Source organism: Plecotus auritus, assembly GCF_963455305.1.
Source record: "Plecotus auritus genome assembly, chromosome: 4".
Taxonomy (NCBI): domain Eukaryota; kingdom Metazoa; phylum Chordata; class Mammalia; order Chiroptera; family Vespertilionidae; genus Plecotus; species Plecotus auritus.
In genome coordinates this window covers 151,122,343-151,146,558 of record NC_137775.1, presented here as the reverse complement: position 1 = coordinate 151,146,558, position 24,216 = coordinate 151,122,343, and the positions used below count along the sequence as shown (strand labels likewise).

Sequence of the window (24,216 nt, the reverse complement as noted above, 5' to 3'; positions counted from 1 at the left end):
TTCACCACCTAATAGTTTTTCCGCATCCACTCCTGGACCCTACAGTTTGTTCTCCAGGCTGACCCCAGAGTGATCTTTTATAAATGAACAGCTGTTCCAGTCATTTCTCAGCCTAAAATCCTAAATGGCTTCCCCAACTCAACATCCTGAATGGTCTTGCTCTGGTCTCCTATCCAGCCTTACCACTTCCCTCTTGATGCCAGATCCAGCCACTTCAAGGCTTTCTTTCAATTCCTACAACATAGCCAGTCTCTTCCCACCCTGAGACCTTTGGATCTGCTGTTCTCTCCTTCAGGTATGCTGTGCACCACCTTCCACCGACGTTTAGTAATTCCTACTCATCCTTCACATCTCAGCTCAATAGCACTTCCTCAGTAAAGTCTTTCCTAACTACATCCCATTTTACCCCAGATTAGATCTCATTTCTCTGTCATACCCTTTCCCAGCACTCAGCACTTCACCTAGCTAGCTAGCCCTTAGCAAGATTTACTATTGCATATTTATATGGTCATTTAAATAATGCCTGTCTCTGCTCTGGCCAGTTTTCTCAATGATTAGAGCATCGGCCTGCAGCCCAAAAGGGTGGTGGGTTTGATTCCTGGTCAAGGGCACGCACGGTTGTAGGTTCCCCAGCCTTGGAAGGGGCATGTGTGGGAGGCAATCAATCTCTCTCTCTCCCCTCCTCCTCCCTCCCTTCCACTCTCTCTAGAAATCAATGAGGGGGGAAATATTCTCGAGTAAGAATTAAAATAAATAATAATAATGTCTGTCTCTCCCATTTAATTAATGTAGATGAATGATTCTCAAACTTTAGTATGCATCAAAGTCACCAGGAGTGCTCATTAAAAATTGCTCACTGGGTCCTATGCCCAGAAGATCTGATTCACTAAGTCTAGAGTAAGGTCTGGAACTCTGTATTTACAAGTTCTCAGTGATGCAGATGCTGTGGGGCACTGGACTAACTGAGTATAGTGGTTCTCATCCCTGGAAAACCATTATAATCACCTCGGGAACTTTAAAAATTACCAGTACCAAACCCCACTTTGTTTTTTGTTAATCCTCACCTGAGGATATTTTTTCATTGATTTTTAGAGAAAGGGGGAGAGACAGAGAGAAGGAAACATTGATGTGAGAGAGACACATCGATTGGTTGCCTCCCCTACATGCCCTAACTAGGGCTGGGAATCAAGCATGCTACCGAGGTACATGCCCTTGACCTGAATCGAATCTGGAAACCTTCAGTCTGTGGGCCAATGCTCTATCCACTGAGCCAAACTGGTTTTGACTTACTTGGGCTAGAGTAGAACCCAGTACATCTTATCCCAAATATTGCATTCTTGTACTAAAATATGTATTTTTTTCAAATTTAACTGGATGTCTTATAAAATTTTTATTTGTTAAATCTGGCAACCCTACTAGTGTGTCTTGTTATAACAGAAGAGGTAGTATGTCATATATAGGGTGGGGCAAAAGTTGCATTATTTATTAACTGGAGACCCGGTGCATGGATTCGTGCACTGGTGGGGTCCCTTGGTGTAGCCTGTGGGGATCCGCTGAAACCAGCAGTCCAACACCACCTGCCACTCCTGCCTGCCACTCCCACTCATCCGGGCCCTGCTGTACCTGCCACTGCCCAGTAGCGCTGCCATGGAGGCAAGAGAGGCTCATGCCACCACAGCTGCACTCGCCAGCCGTCAGCCCAGCATCTGGCGCCTATCGGTCAGCTGAGCAGAGCTCCCACTGTGGGAGCGCACTGACCACCAGGGGACAGCTCCGCGTTGAGTGTCTGCCCCCTGATGGTTAGTGTGCATCATAGCGACTGGTTGTCCAGTCATCCAGTTGCTTAGGCTTTTATATATATATAGACTAGAGGCCTGGTGCATGAAATTTGTGCACTGGGTGGTGTCCCTCAGCACAGCCTACACCCTGTCTAATCTGGGACTCCTTGGGGGATGTCCGACTGCCAGTTTAGGCCCGATCCCTGTGGGCCTAAACTGGCAGTCGGACATCCCTCTCACAATCTGGGACTGCTGGCTCCTAAGCACTTGCCTGCCTGATAGCTCCCTAACCGCTCCCCTGCTGGCATGATTGACACCTAACTGCTCCTCTGCTGGCCTGATCACCCCCAACTGCCCTCCCCTGCAGGCCTGGTCGCCCTCAACTGCCCTCCCCTGCAGGCCTGGTCCCCTCCAACTACCCTTCTCTGCAAGCCTGGTTGCCCCCAACTGCTCTCCCCTGCAGGCCTGGTCCCCCCCCAACTGCCCTCCCCTGCCAGCCATCTTGTGACGACGTGGGGGCGGCCATCTTGTGGTGGACATCTTGTGACGACATGGGGGTGGCCATCTTGTGATGACGTGGGGCGGCCATCTTGTGACAATATGGGGGTGGGCATCTTGTGACGTGAGGGCATGAGGATCAATTTGCATATTACCTCTTTATTATATAGGATTATTGTAGTATTTTCCATATGAACAACTGTAAACTTACTTTTGCCCCCAAAGTGTATATTATGTACCTAACTACATAATTGTAACTGATCTTTCATTCTGCAGAGCACAAAAAAGGTGGGGCTAAAAAAGTGGAATTTTTAAAGTCTAAGAGGAATTTTTTTCTAAAGAATTAGACCTTAGAAGTAGTTACCAACAGATTGTAAAAGATTATATGAGGTCTTTTAAAAATAGGACAAATTGTCAATGTCAAAATTTACCATGATGATTAAATGACTAACAGTTCCTTGAAGCCCTATGGAGTGAAACTCATCTTGGGCCCGCAGAATGACAATGCAGCATCAACATTATGACTCTGACATCAACCTGGGCAGAGTTAATGCCGGACTGGACACAGAGGAGGTACTCTTTCATATATCAAAAGTAAAAATTATTTACTTAATAAACACCCCAGAAAAAAAAACAAAAAAAAAACTCTGAACACATGGCCACCTTTGACAACCCAATTCTTTCTTCTCACATCAATGGAGGAAGTCCTGTACAGTTTTCCAATTTTAGAGTAAGATCAATGATTTCATGCCTTACACAAATTGATATGTTAAATTTGGATTTTTGATGCTTAAAAGGGTCTATTTAATTCCAGCCTGACATGTTTACCACATTATGGGTAAAGTCGAGATTTCCAAATTGAAAAATGAGTGACCATCATGTAGCCTTCTGCCTCCCCACAAAAGTAACCTGCCAGGCCTCTGATTTAAGGAGAAAGGCTCCATATAAGTGCCTTAAATATTAAATCACATTCTTTTATGAATACTCATAGAATTCAATCATTTAAACAATTATTACCAACTTCCACGTGTAGTACTGAATGCTTACTTGCCAAACTTAACATGACACTTTTCACCTACTTCAGGATTTTAAGAATTGTTTATAAAAAGAGGATACTGAATAATTGCATGGGCATCAGAGCGAATTCCAATTCTAGCAACATAAATGATAGAAGAGAGAACTTTACATGAACCCACAGGACCATGTGTACTAGTGGCAGAGGGTGAAGAGAAGGACCTGGTCTGGTCACGGCAAGCTCATGGTTGGCTGCATATTTACATGACTTATTTCAAGTCACCCAACTCCAAAAGCAAACACACAAAAATCACGTCATATTATTTTATCTGAAATAATAAATGTCTTAATATCTTAAAACAGATATTTAAAAAACAAGACCTATAGCTATATAAAATATTGCCAAGTATTGATTTCTTATATCAGGATAGCTTACCAAATCCAAAAGCGTTAGAACCTCCAATGCTCTGTGAAGCCTGAACACTTGTAGATGTGTACAGCCCTGTCACCAGCAACCCGTCAAAAAAGGTGCTTGTTGAAATTGTCACTGAAATACAGGGTGGGGAAGAGCAAAGAAACCTCAGTTAATACAGTCAGAATAATGAGATACATTCCTCAAGTGTTAGACATTGTCAAAAATTTTACTCATATTAATTTTTATACTATCGCTACTTGGTATTTTCTTTACACGAATTAGTAATGACAGAAAAGCAAAAAGAAGCTCAGAACTCCAATGTCTATAATTGCTAGTCCTAAATTTAGAACATCGGTCCTATCTTTCTGCATTCATTTGCACTTTCCCTAGCTATGTGCAAAATTGTCTGAAAACAATGGAGTATTGAATAGCTAGTTTCCCCACCTCCATCACCACCCCTGAAGGCAGTCAAAGGCATGGCTGGAGTTTTGGCAATGTGATGAGACACTTTATTTTTAAAGTATTCCATACTGTGGGAAACAATCTTACATAAGCTGAAAGAAGAGCAGTCAGATGCACTTATTGTGAATCTACATTTCAGAGATGAGTCCCTGAAGTTTTTGACAAAAGCAGACTAATTTGCATGAAGACAGTCAGCCCTTTTCCTTATGAGAACAAGAGCGAGACTGCTGCATGCTGTAAGGGTTAGACCAAAGTCTACAAGATGACTCCAATGGTTTCATAACCAGAAAATCAGGATGTTCCTGGGAAGAAACGGTTCAAATTAAATGTATTTGTATGCTACTCAGGTTCAGCTTTTTAAAATTTTATCTTGCTCTCCACCCTAAAAATTGATCATAATTCCCTCCTGGATATAATATTTTCTCCTGTATTGGTTTTATAAGATCAGGATGACGCTATTTGTAGGAAGAAGCTGGGAGAAGGTAATATTATTTTGGTAGTGCACAGTTCAAGGCAGTCATCATTCTTGGTAGCTGTGAGGAGAAGAGTCACATTAACTTTGATGAAAATGTTTAAATTAAACTCCAAAGAAATGTAGTGAGTAGGGCTGAATGGTCTGAAAGAGCCATATTATAAAGCATAAAACAAGACACATATATCATTAGAATAGCTGAACACATATATCATTAGAATAGCTGGACATCATGCTGTCTCCAAAATGGCATTGGATTTTGGAGTAAATCACCTTCACATCCTTTATAACAACTAAAAATTTGAGTTCTTTGGCATGTAAACCACTCCGCTGGCACTGAGCTTAGTGTTCAACATGTATTATCTCATCTCATTATTAAAGTGCCTCTGTGAAGGCGATACTATTGTTATTCCCAGGAAACAAATGAGGAATCTGTGGGACAAAACAATTAAGAAACTGTCCAGACCATCTACTAGTAAAATTTTTTATGCTGTTAAACCTGGCTTCTCTCCCATTTTCTCTCTGCTCCCCGCAGATCTCCAAGTGGCGAAGTGGCTATGGCCAAACCTTTGTTTAATAATAACCTCTTTCTCAGATTACTTACATACATGAGGAGTATTTGAAGAAAACAAAAATGAAAGTTGCAGGAGTCAATGTCACTGTTATTAGAGAGAAAGAGGACCAAGGGTGGCTAGAAAGTGACCCCATGCCCTGGTAGATAAAGCCCTAGGCTGGGTAAGAGGTGAATCTGCACATGGGGCTCTCATCTGCTGCACCCTATCCTTGAGCAAAACCACTTAATCCCCATCTACAGCATCACACCCTAATCCTCAGCCCCCCTCCCCGATTTGTTTACCCCATATATCTACAATTGGTTCTACTGATGTCTCCATCCTTTGATTCAGTGAGTTCACCTAGACTTAGTAAAAAGAGCTTAAACTGCCTCTGTGCCCCAATCTAAAGGGGTTAGAATTACGGTAAATTACTTCCTGTTAAATTGACTATATTGACCTCTGGACTCTAATGCTGTGTCTCAGGTCATCCTTCACAGCAAATTGATCAAACCTGCAGTTTCTTTCAGGGATCCATGGGACCCTGTTTATACCCACTTCCTCTCAACCCCGTCCACTATCTAGTCCAGTGAGATGGCAGCCAGCCTATACTAACACGCAAACACAGCCCTGTGGACTCCTCTCCATTCCTTTACGCTGCCTAGCTCCAAAATTCTGAAAAGTGTAAGGGTTTTATGGGCTTGGGAGTGAGGCAAACCTACCCTTGAGTCTTACCTCCTCTATCTCTGATCAGTGTGTGACCTGGGGGAAAGTCTCAGATTCCTCATTTACAAAAAGGTATTCTAATACTTTCAGATTTATGGTAAGAATTAAAAGAAGCATACCTACCATCTCTCTATCAATGTATTCATCTCAATGCACTATCATGAATATAGTAACTAAGCGATAAAAGTTCCCTTGCCCTGCCCTCTCGAAGACCTTGAAGCCCTGCCTTTCTCTTCTCTGCCTGAGAACAGGAATGCTTTACAGAGCTCCTGGCGCCTGCCTCCCGGATGCCTGCACATATCCAATCAGTGGGCTGCCCACGTCTGAGTCCTGCTGCCTGCTAGGATTCTCCACCCGCCCTCCCACCTAGTGCTTCACTTCTCACCATAGTCCACTCCAAGTCTGAGCTGTGACCTCAGCGGGCCCAAGACATGTGGCACCCCCCAGCGTGTTATTAATTCACCAGCCCGTCTTCTCCGTGTCAATTTAAAACAGAGGCTGAGCGCTCCTGGAGAAAGGGCTGAGGAGGAGCAGCAGCATGTGTGGCAGCTCTTGGTCTTCCTGAGAGTTATTCAGTTCTGATCAAAACAAAACCCCTGCCATGTCTACCATGACAACTGATAAATTCTGTTTATCAATAGTGTATACATATCCAGTGATGTGTCACCAGGAAGAGATGTGCACCTAGGAAGCTGCCTGCACGGCTTGTAACTCATGTGGGTTCAGAGCACAACCAAGTCTGCTGTGCCCCTTAGATGTCCTCTTGCCAGAGTTCCCCGCCCACCCCCCGCCCCTATCTGCCACCCAGTGCACCTCCAGACCCAGAGGATGAAGCAAATTCTGATCTTCTTCACACCCCCCAATGCCTGCTTCAAGTCAGTGCTCCTCTTTACATAGATCCTTGGGTGCTGAAGCAGCAAGGTCTAGTGAAAACATCTCAGGAATAAGAAGACTGGATTTTATTCCCAATATTATCAATTTACCATGTCAGATTCTGCAAGGTATTTGTGTGGTCTCTCTCTCTCTCTCTCTCTCTCTCTCTCTCTCTCTCTCTCTCTCTTTCTCATTCTATTCCTAGCAGTGATATTATTTTGTGGTCTCATGGCTAAGTGAGCTTAAATATGTGAGAATTTCTAAACATTGAATGTCTTAGAAAAATGTAATGACTAAGAAAAATACTTCATTAATCTTAGAGTCTCTTTGCTTTAAATACTATCCATAAGCTGACTACTCCCAAATTTCATTCCCCAGTCCAGCTCTCTCTCTCTCTCGATATACTCCAGACATATATCAAGTTGCTCCTCAACATCTCCACTTGAATGCTCAAAGAGGCATCTCAACCTCAACATAACCAAAACTGAACATCCACCCCCATGGCTCACACCTGCTTCTGCCTTCCCCAACTCCACTGATAGAGGCACTTCTTTCCCACTGCTCAGGCTAAAACCAAAGTAAACTCTGGAATCACCTTCATCCATACCCTGAATCCAGACCATCAGTAAATCCTATTGGCTCTGCCTTTAGATCATATCCAGAATCTCACCACTCGCACCCTATTCTGAGCTACCAACGTCTCTCCCATGGATGACCACATTAGACATCGATCTTGTCTTCCCAGTTCTACCCTCCTCTCTACAGTCTATTCTCAGCATAAGAGTCAGAGGAATTCTTTTAAAACACGTGTCAGTTCATGTCCCTCCTCTGCTTACAACTTTCTAATGCTCTAAGTCAGTCTTTACAGTGGCCTATAAGGTCCTATGTGATCTGCCCCCATTCCTTCCCTGTTCTCATCTCCTGCTCTCCTCCTGGCTCACTCCATGCCAGCCACACTAGCCGCTGTGGTGTTGCTCAGATATGCCAAGTCATTACACCAGTCCTTTTCTCCAGATACCTGAAAGGCCAATTCCCTCACCTCTTTGGAGTCTTAGTTCAAACCTGGCTTAACCACACTATTTAGAATTGCAAATGACCCCCTGTCTCCCTGCCCCCACAATCCTCACATTCCTGATGTTCCCTATTTGGTTCTACTCCCCCCCTTTTTTTTCTATAAGTAGTTATTATCTTTAACACATTATACTGATTTACTTGCAATGATTTTCGTTTCTCTGTTTATTGTCAGTCTCATTCTGCAGAATGTAAACTCCATCAGGCAGGTATCTTAAGTGTCTAGAGCAATTCCTGACAATTTTGGGTGTTCAATAAATATGTATTAAAATACTTATTAAGGAATGACTCATTCATATAAAAGTGGTATAAGATTGTCTTATTTACAACTAGTTTCCAGAGGAAAAGTAAGTTGTGAATCCTAGACTTTGTATGTCAGATAGATCCCACTGGAAAAGCCACATGGAATGAAAAGAAGACAGAGGAAAGGTGGCTATTTATATATTTAAAATGTTTTCCACAGTGCAAGACAAATCAATGCAGAGAGGCCAAGAGATAGCCAAAGACATCTGTGAAAACGGCAGACCAACTTAAGTACACATTCATTCTCACATACTGTATCTTACACAAATCATCCAAAGAAAAGGTTCCATTAGAAACTAATGGATTATATAATCTATTTTCCTACTCACTTGAGTTGAGAAGTCAAAGTATTTTTTAAGGGGAGAAATTACATTTGCTTTTGGAACACTGCTACTCTCTTGACACTGTGGAACAAGCATTCCTTTTCCTCCTTTTACAGAAGTAATGCATAATCCATATGTGAACTGGATTTTTTTAAGAAAAAGGAAATGGTGCCCAGATTTGTATGGGATACAAGACATACCTTTCTGATTGCCAGGTTTTCTTTTACTCAAGAAAAGAATGGGTCTAATTTTTGTATTTCAAAAACACCTGACATCGTTTGGATCCCCTGCTAGTTTGAAGGAAACTTCAGGATATCTGAAGCCCACATTTTTTTTTTTTATTGACTGAAACACTAGTAGTGAACTCATGAGCAATGCAAGCAAGATGCTGAAAATTTTATGCCAAGGACACTTTGACTTTGAAACTGTCAGGAGCACCCTTCTCTCTACCCTCTCTTACCCTTTCAATGAATGCTCCCACTTATCTCTACTTGCGTCCTCTAGTTAGTCTGTGAGGGTTTCCTCTAAAAAAAAAAAAACACAAAAAACTAAAACAACAACAACAAAAAAAAACACACACATAGAAACAAATCATTGTTTCAGGCTTTGAGGCTGCTCTGGCTAGCTGTTCTTACTGTGTAATTCAGCATCATCGGTTCCTGCCAGTTTCCGCTTTCTTTTGGGGCTCCTTCCAGTACCCTGCCATATCGTCCTCTTCCTTTCTATCAAGCTCATCTGACCCCTAATGTGCACTGGCTCTTACCCTTCCTGTGTGCCCTGACTTGACTTTTCCCCTCTAATTCCACTGGGACTCACCCTTCAAGCACTATTCTAGTGTCTCTAGTCTTAGCACATCACTTACATCCACAAAGTTCTGCTACACAGGCAGTTGGAATAATCTTCTTGAAAGCAGGAGAGTGGCCTAAGGTAAATTAAAGGAATGGTTTACTATACACAGTACTAATATGGTTCATGATCAGAAAAAAATCAAAGCTCACATTTCTGAATGCGAAATTATTTTAAATACATATATGAACTAGTAGGAAATGTTATCATTTTATGGTTACCATATTATTTGGCCCCTTGATGAAGCTGATGAACTAAAGAGAGGTATCTGTGTCTAGTATTTTAAATAAAGTATACATAAATCATAAGACTTTGTGTATATGTATATACAGATATATTCATTTACAGAATGAGTAAAATACACAGTCCAAATTCCCACTACAGATATTTTTGTAAGATTTGGACACTTTGATTCAGAATGTTATGGTCCCAAACTGCAGAATTTTAAATGTCCCAAAGCAAATGTCACTTTAAAATGTTTCCTTTAAAAAATATCTCATGAAACTACCTTTGTATAAATAGAAGTTGTAGTTAAAATATATAAATTTGTATATATTAGGATAAGGGAAAATTGCACAAAATTCTTATATTTGAACTACCCTTAAGATAAACAGCTGTTAGGACTGCTTGTGTCTAATGTCTAACTTGCCCAGTTAATAAGCAAACCCTTCATTGTATTTTCAAGATTATCAGCCAAATGCTCTAACTAATGCTAAGACAGAGAACAAATAATATTTACCAAGTGCCGATTCACTTTCAGAGAAATTTACTGTAAAATATAAATTACTGATGAATCTTGGTGGTGCGTATACAGATAGTTGCCTAATCTTTTACTTTTTCTTTCAGAAAAAATTTCATATTAAAAATTGAGGGGGAGCCCTAGCTGGTTTGGCTCCGTGGCTAGAGAGTCGGCATGCAGACTGAAGGGTCTCAGGTTCGATTCCGGTCAAGGACACATGCCAGGGTTGCCGGCTCGATCCCCAGTAGGGGGTGTGCAGGAGGCAGTCAATCAATGATCCTCTCTCATCACTGATGTTTCTATCTCTCTCTCTCTCCCTCTCCCTTCCTCTCTGAAATCAATAAAAAATATGTATATATATTTTTAAAAGACTTGAAAGTTGAGGGGGAAAAATTTTATCATAAATACACATTAGAAATACAGTTAGAACAAGCAAACTAGCCCTAATAATAAAATGCCCTAGAAAGTACATAATACATTCAGACTTTAAGAACTAAGCTATCCTATATGATAAAAGCCTAATATGCTAAGTGTTCAGTCATCCAGTGACTGGTCGACTGTTCAACCAATCAAAGCATAATATGCTAATGATATGCTAAGGCCACTCAACCACTCACTATGACATACACTGACCACCAGGGGGCAGACGCTCCGACCAGTAGGTTAGCTTGCTGTTGGGGTCCTGCCAATCAGGGACTGAGCAAGATGGGCAGGACATGCCCTGGAGCCCTCCCGAGGTCCCTCCCTGGCCCCGATCTTGTGCTGGTGGGGTCCCTTGGCTTGGCCTGCGCCCTCAGGACCTCTGAGGGGATGTCAGAGAGCTGGTTTTGGCCCGATCTTGCAGGCCACTCCCCTCAGGAGGGCGCCAGACGCAGGGCTCATGGCTGGCAAGCACTGCTGCAGCGACTCGAGCCTCTCCCAATGAGGACTGATTGGGCATGAGCCCGCAGCAGGTGCAGTGGGGCCAGATGAGCAGGAGCAGCAGGGAGGAGCTGCAGGCAGTGTTGGACTGGGTGTTTCAGCCTGATCCCTGCAGGCCACCCAGAGGGACCCCACCCGTGCACAAATTCATGCACCAGGCCTCTAGTATATATATAAAGCTTCTGTGAGCCAACAACTATGTTAGCACTGTAATTTTTTGTTTTATTAACTAGGAAGGCAAAAAGCGATATTTAGAACTAGTTCCTTATTATAAACTCTTCCTGACATCAGCAACTCTAGATGCTTTATACAAATTAAAATGTATCACCACATGGGATAGGACCCACCAGTTAGTTACCCATTTCAGACACCAAAGGTTTATATAAAATCACCAAATAATAATTTAATGACTTTAAATCGGTGAACACCTACTTAAACTATTCAATCTGCCATATGATCTACTTTTTTTCATGATACATTTATAAAATTCTTCCCCAAGGAACATTTTTTTTCTTAAAGTCAATTTTTATATCTTTAATATTTTTGCATTAAAATGTTATGAAAAAAAATACTAGCTACTTTAATTATCGAGGGGAAAAATCAATATCAATATTTGGGTTGCAAGTAAAATTTTGAACTTAACTAGCACAGAAATAAAGCTTATATATTATTACCTATAATGAGAAAGCAAATATCTCTTATCAGATCACCTCATTCTCTTGTTCAACAAACGATCTCTAACTTCCTATTATACACAGATAAAAATCCTGTTTCAATGCAGTTTCTAAGATCTTCAGGTTGTGGCCAGAATTAATCTCTCCAATCAAATTTCCTCATTTCACCTGAAGACACTCTTTGATCCAGTTAAACTAGAACATCTTTGCTTCCCTGTCTCCTGGCCTTTCTTTAAAAAGCGCCCTCACGCAAAACGACTTCCCTTTTTCCTTTTGTTAAAATCCTACCCATTCTTCAGCGACAGGCTCACATGCCATCTCTCAGGAGGTCTTTTCTGACCTCACCCACCCCAGTGATCCCACAGCTTTCAGGAACCTGGAACATTTAATCACAACCCACCTTCCCCAGAGCAGGTTCACAGAAGAAGCTCAACGTCTGCTGAATTCAACCATACAAAAACACTGTTACAACATAAAGTAACATAAAGTAAAAAATAACTGAGAATATAGTGTCGCCAATGTAACTGAAATTGTGAAATCTAACATCTCTCCCACACAGAAAAAGAACCCGTGTTATTCACAGAGGTATATGAAAATAGAGGTTTCTCCTGAAACAAGAAATAGAAGTTAATTTCAAAAATAAAAATTATAGTACTCAAAAATCAGAAATGTCAGTATATTTTGGTTGAATTTTACATTTACGCATCATAATATTTCTTTTGCATATATAAAATATGCTGTATGGGTGAATGTACACACATAATGTATATACCAAATTAATCTTCTGATCATTTTGTCACTAAGACACCTATACCCTTATCCTCACTCTGAAGTTACTCTGCCATTTCCTCAAATAAAAAATAAAAAGGGATCAAAAGGCTGAGGAGCTTGTACATATCTCCCCCACATCTGTGTTAAATTGGCAATGAGCTTAGCACCGGAGTCTATGAATATGAATGGCTGGGTTGTGACAGCAAAATGAAAACATGATGTAGCGACACAATTCAATTCTTATCAGGGACTCAAAGAGTACCTCTGTCTTGAAATGACTAATTACAGAGTCAGTTATTATCTATCATAGCTTCTATTAACTGTTCCCAACAAGCCCCTAATACCATTCTTGCAGAAAATCACTGTAAGATGAAAGTCTGGAAGAAAATAAATTTAGGCATTTAATGCTGTTTGCATTTCATTCTAAAGCTTCTGGCCTGCAAATGTTCTACAGTCCATTAAATTCTGATCACTTCAAGCATATTCCATTACTACTTTATAGAAAAGAGCTTTAATATGTGCAGAAAAGAAACATATATGAAATGGTGTTTCCATCTTTTTCAAGATGGCAAACATCAGAGGATAGCACATTGCAAAAATGTTGAAATTAAGTATTAGTAATGATGCACCGATTGCAGTTTCCATTTCTTAGTTTTATATATTTTGAAAATGAAAGATACCAGCAGAACTAAATTGTCAATATTTTTTAAATGCCACATTTTGCCTTGTGAGCAGAAACTCATTTGCCTTTTGAATACAGAACAGATTAAATTGCCTGAGGAACAAACATATTACTCTGAAAATAAAATAAACTGAATTTATTTGCTGCAAAATTTCATCAACATGGTGTGTTCAACTACGGATTTTCCTTTTCAGTGCTACTAGTTCTGTGCACCAAATACAGACTATCTAAAAATACATTATAATTTATATTCAGAACCTCTGTAAGAACATGATTCCTGATCTACTTCTCATTAAATACATTTATTCCATTATGACATAGTTTCATGTGGTTTTCAAATATTAAACCAGGTATTTCAATAATAACATATTCAAACCAACAACAACCAATAAAAATAGCCAAGTAAATATGTAATAGAAATGACGGGAGGTCAAGGTTCACTAAGGGAGGGCACAAATCTATAGTAGTGAACCATGGAGAGCTTTAAAAATTAGACCAGAAATGAGGGGACTCCAGTTAGCCTTTTGTGAGGAGCAGAGAGAGATCATCCACCCATGCCTTCCCTATTTATTCTAACAACCACCCTAAAGGGGCAGGGTGGAGATGGGGCGTCAATGCCTTGCAAACACCCTCCTAAGTTTGTCTCCTCTGAAAGGAGAGGAAAGACAGAGCATTATCTGGGAGTTGTGACAGCCCAGGAAATCCATCTTATATGCAAAATTTAATGGTTTATTAAAACATGTTCTAGGGTCTGTAAAAATACTCTTTGCTGGTTGGAACAGGGACCCAGCATCTCTGTGGAAGCCTATTGTGGTATATTTATTACAGATTCAGAGATTCAGATGAACCACACGTCGTCTCTAAGTCTTATCTTCCGGCACCACCAGTAATAAAAGGAGAGCCACTGAGAATTTTTCCTTCTTTAAATTCTTCTTAGGGGATAAAACGGTGCAGTCAAATGCATTCGTGAATTTTTTATTTTAAAATTAAGCTCTTTGGAAGTAAGTTTAAATGACAGTGGTGAGTGTAAAGTAAACCTTCCTGTTTCTTCATCTCTTCACATTGCCTTTCTTCTTTATTCCCTAGGTCACACACACACACACACACACACACTCACACTCATACACTCAGCATTTCTAAACACACTAATCTTTGGGGTAAAATCTCACGTATTTTATTCAGTTGAAATCCCTTTCCGGGGTTTGAAGACCTATGTCAGAGTAAGCACCTGAGATGAGATCCTGAACACTATTATGGTTGTGCAATCCATGCGAAACACAGATTCCTTAACCAGTGAACTTGAAAACAAAGAAGAAAAATACAATTTTACAATGCTCTACCCTAATTCTAGTCCTAATAGCAGTTAAAAGAGTAATAATTTTTTTCATCCACTTTTGGCTTTCATAATGTAATTCTGATTTTAAACATAAATTCCTGCAATAACAATGAATTCAGTTTCTAGAACCAAAAATAATTTTTTTCTTGAAATGACATTTTACTATTATTATTTAGAGAACTGTAGCCAAGAGTCACTGGTATTTGTGACTTATCTGTGACCTTATTTTTCATGTGTTACTTTTATATGAGGCTGGATGATACGCACACATGAAAATTTCATATTGTTGGCCCTGCACTTGATAAATTATTAAAGTGGTGTGAACAGGAATGTGGTGTTCATGTTTTCAGCAATTTTTATCCTTTTGTTCTTGCTTTTTTCAAGGAAAAACTACCTTGTCTATAACTCATCACAACTTTTTAAAATTTAAGCAAAGATTAGCCTTAAAAGAAAGCATTTGGGGAGATTTATTACCCCAAACCTTCTCAAAGAACTTCTAAGAGTTTTCTTTTCCTTGACACATGGATGTTAATTAAGCTTTCCTAGGCTGAGAAAAATAAGCTTAGCAATTATCATAAGCACATATACAGGTAAATATGTTACAACAAAATGAACAGATGCCTAGAGAAAAAATACTTGTGTAATTTCTCCCAATATAACCAGGTGTTTAAAGCCTTTATGCAGTACCAGTAAAAAGGACCTGTAGTTGTTTTGTTTTTATTACACTTTCTTTGATTTATTCCTTTTTAACAAAAAGTGCCTCCCAATTCCTCCAAAATGTGGTTTTGACTGAGGGTAACTGAAGACAATTTGAACTCATGTAGGGCGACTCTTAATAGTGCTCCCAAGTTGTTCAAACATAAATATTTGCTTTTGTTTGTAGTTTTGTTTGGGTTGATAATAGACCATTACCAATTTTCCAAATATTTTCATATTTTCAAAAACTGTGTACCTGTCCAAGAACATGCCAAGGGTGACACTGCTGATACTAATGTGTATGTCATATATGTGACAGAGATATAGCTCGGTTATATTTGTAAACTGACTAAATCAGCATTAATAACTGATATAACTCCTAAATAGACATAGTTAAACCTCATGTAGCTGTAAAACTTTTATTTTTTAAAAAGGATTTTTTTCATAGTATTCTTGTTTGCCACTTCTGTATGTTCATTGATTTCAATACATTTAACTAACTACAAGCAACTAAAATCAAAGCTAAAATCAAAGAATGCACTTAAAGACATATTCAGTAAATTACACATACAGTATACATATGATTAAGCCATAAAACCCTATAACTAACTTGTATAGGACAAATATAAAACTCTCATTTACTTTATGATCAGACCTAAAGTTTGTGCGTGTGTGTAAGTATATCTTACTCAGTTTATTCACTCAGTAAACAAATATATATATATATATGATAGAGATGGATGCTAATTAACCAGGACGCTGTAACAGGTCGACTGGACAGGAGGAGGTTGCGCACGCAGCGTCAGGGGGCGGGGCGGCAAGGGCCTCGCGCGTGCCTGCGCTGGGGGAGGGCCTGATCAGCAGTGGCCGTGGCTGCTTCAAGGGCCAGAGAGGGAGGCAGGGCCAGACCAGCGACTCGAGGGTGGGCGGCACCATGCGATTTCGAATTGCGCACTGGGCTCCTAGTATTTATTTCTTTTCTTTTTTTTATTGTTTAAAATATTACATATACTACTACATATACCTCCTTTTTTTTCCCCATTGACCTTCCCCCAGCCTCCCCTAGCCCATCGCATGCCCTCATCCCACCCCCCCGCCAGTGTCTTGTATCCACTGGTGTGCTTATGTGCATGCATACAAGTCCTTTGGTTGATCTATTTCCCCCTCTCCCAACCCTCCCCAGCCTTCCCGCTGTAATTTGACAGTCTGTTCGGTGCTTTACTGCCTCAGTATCTATCTTTTTATTCATCACATTATAATGTTCTTTATTTTCCATAAATGAGTGAGATCATGTGGTATTTTTCTTTCATTGACTGGCTTATTTCACTTAACATAATGCTCTCCAGGTCCATCCACGCTGCTGCAAATGGTAAGAATTCCTTCTTTTTTATAGCAGCGTAGTATTCCATTGTGTAGATGTACCATAGTTTTCTAATCCAGTCATCTGCTGATGGGCATTTAGGCTGTTTTCAAATCTTAGCTATAGTGAATTGTGCTGCTATGAACATAAGGGTACATATATCCTTTCTGATTGGTGTTTCTAGTTTTTTGGGATATAATTCTAGAAGTGGGATTACTGGGTCAAATGGGAGTTCCATTTTTAGTTTTTTGAGGAAACTCCATACTGTTCTCCACAGTGGCTGCACCAGTCTGCATTCCCACCAGCAGTGCATGAGGGTTCCTTTTTCACCACGTCCTCGCCAGCACTTGTCATTTGTTGATTTGTTGATGATTGCCATTCTGACAGGTGTGAGAGGGTACCACACTGTCATTTTGATTTGCATCTCTCGGATAGTGACTTTGAGCATGTTTTCATATGTCTCTTGGCCTTCCTTCTGTCTTCTTTCGAAAAGATTCTATTTAGGTCTGTTGCCCATTTTTTTATTGGATCATTTATCTTCCTTTTATTAAGCTGTATAAGTTCCCTGTAGATGTTGGAGATTAAACCTTTATCAGTGATAAATTTGCAAATATGTTCTCCCATACAGTGGGCTTTCTTGTTGTTTTGTTGATGGTTTCTTTTGCTGTGTAAAAGCTTTTTATTTTGATGTAGTCCCATTTGTTTATTTTCTCTTTAGTTTCCATTGCCCTAGGAGTGGTATCGGTGAAGAAATTGCTTTGGCATATGTCTGAGATTTCTCTGCCATTGGATTCCTCTAGTATTTTTATGGTTTCCCATCTTATGTTTAAGTCCTATATCCATTTTGAGTTAATTTTTGTGTATGGTGTAAGTTGGTGGTCTAGTTTCATTTTTTTGCATGTATCTGTCCAATTTTCCCAACACCATTTATTAAAGAGACTGTCTTGACTCCATTGTATGCTCATGCCTCCTTTGTCAAATATTAATTGAGCATAGTGGTTTGGGTCAATATCTGGGTTCTCTATTCTATTCCATTGGTCTATATGTCTGTTCTTGTGCCAGTATCAGTTTTGAGAACAGTGGCTTTGTAATACAGCTTGAAATCTGGTATTGAGATCCCACCTACTTTGTTCTTTCTCAGGATTGCTGTGGCTATTGGGGGTCTTTTTTTATTCCAGATGAATTTTTGGAGAGTTCTTTCTAGGTCTGTTAAATATGCCGTTGGTATTTTAATGGGGAGTGCATTGAATCTATAGATTGCTTTGGGTAGTATGGACATTTTAATGATGTTGATTCTACCAATCCATGAACATGGTATGTTCTTCCATCTGTTTAGTCTTCCTCTATCTCTTTTTTCAGTGTCCTGTAGTTTTCCGTGTATAGGTCTTTTACCTCCTTAGTTAAGTTTATTCCTAGGTATCTTAATTTTTTTGGTGCGATGGTAAATGGGATTGCTTTTTTAGTCTTTCTGTAAGTTCACTATTGGTGTATAGAAATGCCATAGATTTCTTGGCGTTAATTTTGTATCCTGCTATATTGCCAAATTCATTTATTAAGTCTATTAGTTTTTTGATGGGAGTCTTTCAGGTGTTTTGTGTACAATATCATGTCATCTGCAAATAAGGACAGCTTTACTTCTTCTTTTCTAATTTGGATGCCTTTTATTTCTTCTTCTTGTCTGGTTGCAATGGCTAATACTTCCAGTACTATGTCGAACAGGAGTGGTGAGATTGGGCATCCCTGGCTTGTTCCTGTTCTTAGGGGAAATGGTTTTAGTTTTTGCCCATTGAGTAAGATGTTAGCTGGGGGTTTATCATATATGGCTTTTATTATGTTGAGGTATAATCCTTCTATTCCCACCTTGTTGAGAGTTTTTATCAAGAAAGGGTGTTGGGTTTTGTCAAATGCTTTTTCTGTGTCAATTGATATGACTATGTGATTTTTCTCCCTCAATTTGTTTATGTGATGTATCACGTTTATTGATTTGCAGATATTGTACCATCCTTGCATTCCTGGGATAAATCCTACTTGGTCATGGTGTATGATCTTTCTGATGTACTGCTGGATCTGATTTGCTAGAATTTTGTTGAGGATTTTGGCATCTATGTTCATGAGGGATATTGGCCTATAATTCTCTTTCATTATGTTGTCTTTATCTGGTTTTGGTATTAGGGTGATGCTGGCTTCATAAAATGAGCTTGGAAGTGTTCCTTCCTCTTGAATTTTTTGGAATAGTCTGAGGAGGATATGTTTTAGTTCTTCCTTGAATGTTTGGTAAAACTCCCCTGTGAAGCCGTCTGGCCCTGGGCTTTTGTTTGCTGGAAGCTTTTTGATGACTGCTTCAATTTCTTCCATAGTTATTGGCCTATTGAGATGTTTAGCTTCTTCCTGATTGAGTTTTAGAAGGTTACATTTTTCTAGGAATGTGTCCATTTCCTCCAGGTTGTCCAGTTTGTTGGAATAGAGTTGTTCATAGTATTTTTTAACAATCCTTTGTATTTCTGTGGGGTCTGTTGTTATTTCTCCTCTTTCATTTCCGATTTTGTTTATTTGGGTCCTCTCTCTTTGCTTCTTGGTGAGCCTGGTTAGAGATTCATCAATCTTGTTTATCCTTTCAGAGAACCAGCTCTTGGTTTTGTTGATCTTTTGTATTGTTTTTTTGGTCTCAGTGTCGTTTATCTCCACTCTGATCTTTATTATTTCCTTCCTTTTGCTTACACTGGGCTTTTCTTATTGCTCTCTATGAGTTGTAGGGTTAGGTAATTTATTACCATTGTTTCTTGTTTTTTGCAGTAGGCCTGTAGAGCTCTGAACTTCCCTCTCAAGACTGCTTTCGCTGTGTCCCATAGATTTTGGATTGTTGTGTTTTCATTGTTATTTGTTGCCATGATGTTTTTTATTTCTTCTTTGATCTCTCTGGTAACCCAGTCATTTTTAATAGCATGCTGCTTAGTCTCCATGTGTTTGAATTTTTTTATTGTTTTTATTGTAGTTGATTTCCAGTTTTATGCCACTGTGATCTGAGAAGATGCTTGATATGATTTCTATCTTCTTGAATTTGAAGAGATTTTGCCTATGACCCAACATATGGTCCATCTTTGAAAATGACCCATGTGCACTTGAGAAGAATGTATATTCTGTGGCTTTGTGGTGTCGCTCCTAGTATTTAATAAGCTGCTACTACTTGGTACTGATGACATAATTCAAACCATCTGTATATATACAAAAATAACATTTGAAAAAGTGTTGCTGACCATTTTCATAAGAATCCTTATTGCATATTTCAAAAACTAATTCTTAAAAATCAAAATTGCTAACATTGAAATTCACAAAATAATGTCAAGTATATGAAGCAACAGAGAAATTCTCAGGTATGGGCACAGCTAGCTGCTCTTCTAGTAATCTACAACTAATTCTTTTCCAAAAGTTTTATATAAGAATAATCACTAAATAAGAATATAACTTAAATGACATTTACACTGATAGCATATGTTATTAGATAAATTATTTAAAAAGAAATAAATGGGCAGCTCATTAGTATAACATCAAATTGTAATTACAAGCTCAGCTTCCCATAGAATAGGTGGCTTCCTCCCGCACTGGGAGCTGCAGTACTGCATGGGCTCCAAGCTTTCCTGAAGCTGGGCAGGAGACTTTCCACACAACTTTTGTTTCTGATAGCCTGGTCCCAAGCAGACTGATTTTCCCCCTATTAACAGTACTGGTGTGTTTTTTGTTTGTTTGTTTGTTTGTTTGTTTGTTTTTTCATTTGCTCTATAAAAAGGGAGAACCATGGGGGCAGGGACACAGACTTCTACCAAGGGTTTTGCACTTCCTAGCCCCTACCCACCTCTGCTTGGGATGATGAGAGACAGCACAATCTTCTATTTGTGGCTCTTTGTCCTTTAAGTTTTCCCAATAATACCTATTTATTCATTTATTTTAATATGTTTTTATTGATTTTTTCAGAGAGCAAGCAAGGGAGAGGGAGAAAGAGAAACATCTACCAGCTACCTGTTTTACCTATCCCTACAGGGGATCAAACCCACAACCTTTTGGGGCACAGGATGACACTCAACCAATTGAGCCACACTGGTCAGGGCAATATTTATTTATTAATCCATACATTGTGGGATTTTTCCCAAACCCTTCCAGGGCAGCTGGTGACTACAAAGAGATCCATCTTACAGGACACTTCAAAATCTCAACAATAGGTAGGAAATAAATTGTCTTGTATTAAAATTTCATATTCACTCTGTTTCTTTTCCACTGTGGTTCTTCCTACTTCCCACCTGGTATCCACCATAAACTCTTTTTTTTTTTTTTTTTTTTGGGAATTTATGTAGGTATTTGTCTCTCACTTCCTCAAATTCAGTGAGAATCATATGCCTGCCAAACACCTTGTCTTCATGAGATAAACTTTATCCTTTGCCAGAAGCCCATTAGTCTCATAGCTAAGTCTTTGCCAGAAAACCAAATTTTGTTTTTCAATACTTATCTATGTAGCCAGATGATCATATCCTATAGTCCCCCTTCTCTTCTAAATTTAGCTTCCAAAAACAGTCCCGCTTTCCAGCCTCAGATCCACAACTTCCAAAGGTGACATGGAGGTTGATCTATGTAATCACTGTGTCCATGAAGCACCTGGAGCTAGCATCTATTGTGCCCACATGCTGACAGACATCAGCCCCTCCTCCTGTTGCTAGGCAACCATGCTGACTGGCAGCACATGTGTAGTCCTGTTATTACACCTGGTAGTGGTGGCAGCACTTATTCACTGGTTTTGGGCTAAGAATGGTTGGCAGCAACAGAAGAGGGAGCTTCACTGATGGTACTCTCATTAATCTAGAGACATAAAAGGGATCTCAAGATGTCAATGAGAAATTGGTTCACCTCACCTGCTACTGGACAGAATCAAAACATTTGAAGAAGCAGCCATCCTGGAAGGAACCCCATACAAAATAGCATTTTAACCCATATACTTACCTAAGACTTTAACATATAACAACTAATGGCTGAAATGCAAGGCTATACATATCTCCTAGCACAGTCCCTACACAAGGAGAACAAAGCCATTAGCGTGACTCATTTATTTCTTCAGCAAAGGTCCTGGCACAAAAAAGTGTTCAGTAAATGTTTGGTCACAACTGAAAGAAATTCCTCTGCATTCTAAGTATTTATGTTTAAGTACACTCCAGTTTCCCTAATTCATGTTCGTTTTATGTTGGTCTATAATCATATTTTAAAAATAATAAAATATCCTCATCCTTTGCCTCCAAACTACTGCCTCTCTTCCTTCATTTCTTATTCACTCTTCAATCAATTCCAATCCAACTGCCACCTCAAACACTCCACTAGAACAGCTCTCACTAAAGTCACAATGGCTTCCATATTGCTGAAGCCAATGGTATTTTCAGTTCCCATCTTACTTGACTCCTCTGTACCATTCTACTCTCTCTCCTTAAGCCTCTCTGAGCTTCATTTTTTCCCCTACATAACTAGAAATGCCTTCTTGTCCTTTTCTGGCCAACCTCTCCCCAACTGCTAAAGAAGTATACTTTACCTGACCAGCGTGGCTCAGTGGTTGAGCGTTGATCTATGAACCAGAAGGTCACTGTTTGATTCAGGGTAAGGGCACATACCCGGGTTGCAGGCTCCATCCCCAATGCAGAGGCAGCCAATCAATGATTCTCTCTCATCACTGATGTTTCTATAGCTCTCTCCCTCTCCCTTCCTTGCTAAAAATCAATAAAAAATATATTTTTAAAAAAATAAAGAAGTGTAATTTAAGATTCTGTGCTGGGCCCTCTCCACTTCTTAGTCTATTTCCTTTGCCTAGGTAACCTCAGCATCTTCTATCACTACATGTCAATGGATCTCATATTCCTCCCTGAAGCTCCAACTTAGATCTCCTTAAGTCCAGACAACTAGTTGACATTGCCTCTTAAATGTCTCAGATATTCAAACTCAACCTGTCCAAAACTGGCTGCATAATTCATTCATGTAACAAATATTTAGTGAATACCTACTATGTGCCAAAAACTATTCTGGAGCTGAGGGACAACAATAAATGAGTCTATGCCCTTGACCTTATGAAGCATAAAAACATTCTTCATTCCACCATCTCCAATTTTATCCTTTCTCGGTGCTCCCCACTTCCCTAAATGGCACAGCTATCCAACCATGTGCAAAATCCAAGGATTGGAATCATGTTTATTTTCTCTTTCTCACAGCTCCCCACACACCAATTCCCAATAATGCCAATTTTTTCTCTTAAGTATATCTGAAGTCTGTCCACACCTCAAGTGTTCATCTTCTCTATTACCTTCCTACCTACTTCTACTTTACTAGTCCCTCAGCACCCACTCTAGTTCACCTCTCCACACAGTAGCCAGAGTGGTCTTTTCAAATGTAGATCTGATTGTGGGGTATTCCTCCCACACTCATACCGCCCGTTAAAACTTCTCTTTATTCCTTGGATATAGGACAAAACCATAAGCAATGGCCTACAAACCCTATCTTAAAATGTTCAACCTCATCTTGAACAATATGTCCTCTTCCTGTCTGTTCTAACAAACTTCCCTTCCTCCCATCACAGAACCTGTGTACTTGCTGTTTCCTTTACTGCAAACATTCTTACTGATTTACACACACACACACACACTTATCTCTGCTTGGCAAAAATTGATTCCTTCTGCAAACTTAGCAGATAAACCTTTCCTAACTTTCCATATGTTCATCTGGTTTAAAATTATTTTATTCTTGCTTTCACCTATTTCCATGGGTTTGAGAATTCAAAAGACTATATGATTTTAAGGTTCCTTCCAACTGTAAAAATCATCTATGACCTAATTATATAGGCAATATTTATGAAATAATGAGGAAGAAATTGGACTTGGTTGACATAAAAACGTAGAGCAAATAAACAACAGGTAAAATTCAAAGTTAATATTGAGGTATTCTGACATACAGAGAATATTCTGGCCAATTTATTTCCAAAAGAGGAAAGAATGGCTTAATGCTTGTAGCATCTGGAGATCAGAATTCTAACACGGGGATTAATACACACATGTTAAAAAGGCCTCAGCCTAATAGGCTCAGAACTGCAGGTTATTTGTCACATTACATAAAAACACAGCACACTTTACCAGTCCTGAACAGACAGGAAGAAGATATATTGTTCATTTGACAAGAAAAAACTGACTTCCTACCTCATCCTCACTTTTATGAATGAATTCCTTCTTATTTTATTAAAAATTCTACTGCCTTCCTGCAAAAGCTACTTTAGAAAAATACTAGTTCCTGAAATTATAAAACTTCCTATATTTTATGTCTCTCAGGTATGGTAACAAAAAATCAAATATATCTTTAAAGCCTGACAAACAGCCTTAATATCATAACTTTTTCATGTACTGAATAGACAACAAAATAAAAACGAGCTCATAAATACAGACAGATTGGTAGTTTGGAGAGGGAAAGAGAGGAGGGCAAAATGGATAAAGGGGGTCAAATATATGGTGAAAAGTGAAAACTAGACTTTTGGTGATGAGCACACTATAGAGTATACAGATATCAAATTACAACGTTGTACACCTGAAACCTATAAAATGTTATTAACCAATGCTACCTCCATTTATTTAAAAAAGGAGAAAAATGTAAAGGAAATAAAACATTACCAGTACCAAAGGGGGGAAATCATTTGATA

The 24,216-nt window shown here is 39.3% G+C and overlaps 1 protein-coding gene across 5 annotated transcripts in view; it reads right to left on the bottom strand.

The window, feature by feature from the left end:
• Window positions 1–24,216, bottom strand: part of RELN (reelin) — a 462,208-nt gene that overhangs the window by 396,071 nt on the left and 41,921 nt on the right. For all 5 annotated transcript variants that reach the window (XM_080663650.1, XM_080663648.1, XM_080663649.1 and 2 more), the window contains exon 2: window positions 3,727–3,837. In XM_080663650.1, coding sequence (XP_080519776.1) covers window positions 3,727–3,837 — 111 coding nt within the window. The remainder of the gene's footprint in view (window positions 1–3,726; window positions 3,838–24,216) is intronic.